General features: G+C 63.3%; 1 protein-coding gene across 1 annotated transcript in view; it reads left to right on the forward strand.

Moving 5' to 3' along the window:
- KCNH2 (potassium voltage-gated channel subfamily H member 2) overlaps positions 1-1,541 on the forward strand; it is a 35,887-nt gene that overhangs the window by 27,667 nt on the left and 6,679 nt on the right. The window contains exons 8-9 of the mRNA XM_007469871.1: positions 2-316; positions 828-1,215. Coding sequence (XP_007469933.1) covers positions 2-316; positions 828-1,215 — 703 coding nt within the window. The remainder of the gene's footprint in view (position 1; positions 317-827; positions 1,216-1,541) is intronic.

Raw genomic sequence — 1,541 nt, forward strand, 5'->3', positions numbered from 1 at the left:
CCTGCTGCGGGTCCTCGCCAGTGCCTGCTTCCCGCCCTACTCGGCTGCCTGCCTGCTGAAGGAGACGGAAGAGGGCCCCCCGGCCCCCGACTGTGGCTACGCCTGCCAGCCGCTGGCTGTGGTGGACCTCATCGTGGACATCATGTTCATCGTGGACATCCTCATCAACTTCCGCACCACCTACGTCAACGCCAACGAGGAGGTGGTCAGCCACCCCGGCCGCATCGCCGTCCACTACTTCAAGGGCTGGTTCCTCATCGACATGGTGGCCGCCATCCCCTTTGACTTGCTTATCTTCGGCTCCGGCTCTGAAGAGGTGGGTTGGCAAGGAGGCAGGGGCAAGGGGAGGGGCAGCAGGTGGTGGGGTGAAGGGGTGGGTGGTGACAGAAGGAGGGTGGCAGACGCATGGCAGAGCCCCAGCTAACCCGCACCTGCTCCCCTTTCCATACGAGCCACTCCCCGGTTATAGCGGTCCAGAGGGCTCACCTTTTCCTAATGTGTCTGTCCAAAGTGGCCACTGTCTTTTAATTCACGTGAAAGTGCCCTGGAAGCTAGTGGGAGCTCTGGCCGGGCACCTGAGGGTGGGTGCACCTTTCCGAGCCCCAGTTTCCTCATTCTGGCCGTGGGAACCACGAGCCCTTTGTCACAGAGCTGGCACGAAGGTGAATGGGCTCCGTGCTGGGCCCAGTGAGTGGGAGGCGCTTTTATTTTGAGGAGGTTCTGGGGAGAACTCCTCGGGGATCTCACCTCCGATGCCCCCCGAGAGCTGCAGTGCCCTCACTCCTCGTTTGCCCCCTTCCCCACTGAATATCCGCCGACCCCCATAGCTGATCGGGCTGCTGAAGACGGCACGGCTGCTGCGGCTGGTGCGCGTGGCACGGAAACTGGACCGCTACTCCGAGTACGGGGCGGCCGTGCTTTTCCTGCTCATGTGCACCTTTGCGCTCATCGCGCACTGGCTGGCCTGCATCTGGTACGCCATCGGCAACATGGAGCAGCCGCACATGGACTCCCGCATCGGCTGGCTCCACAACCTGGGCGATCAGATCGGCAAGCCCTACAACAGCAGCGGCCTGGGCGGCCCCTCCATCAAGGACAAGTACGTCACCGCCCTTTACTTCACCTTCAGCAGCCTCACCAGCGTGGGCTTCGGCAACGTCTCACCCAACACCAACTCAGAGAAGATCTTCTCTATCTGTGTCATGCTCATCGGCTGTGAGTGCGCCCCTGGGGCAGGCGCGGGGGCTAGCCGGGGCCCGGGCTCCGGGAAGAGCCTGAGACAGAGGAGAGGGTGGGTGTTAGAGGAGCCAGAGTGGGGCCCTGGGACTTAGAGACCCCAGGGGCCTCCATCATGGCATGTTTGGGGCTGGGACACCAGGGTAGAGGCGCAGGGCAGAGCCGAGGGGTGTGTGTGCCTGGGCTTTTGTGTTTGTGCGTGTCGCGTGTGTGCTTACAATGAGACGTGACTGCGTGTGTTGCCGACCCAGTACAGGGGTGGGAGGGGTCCCTCAGATGCTGACGGCACCCCCCCCCCCCCCCCC

This window comes from Lipotes vexillifer, unplaced genomic scaffold (genome assembly GCF_000442215.2).
Source record: "Lipotes vexillifer unplaced genomic scaffold, Lipotes_vexillifer_v1.1 scaffold472, whole genome shotgun sequence".
In the NCBI taxonomy this organism is placed as follows: domain Eukaryota; kingdom Metazoa; phylum Chordata; class Mammalia; order Artiodactyla; family Lipotidae; genus Lipotes; species Lipotes vexillifer.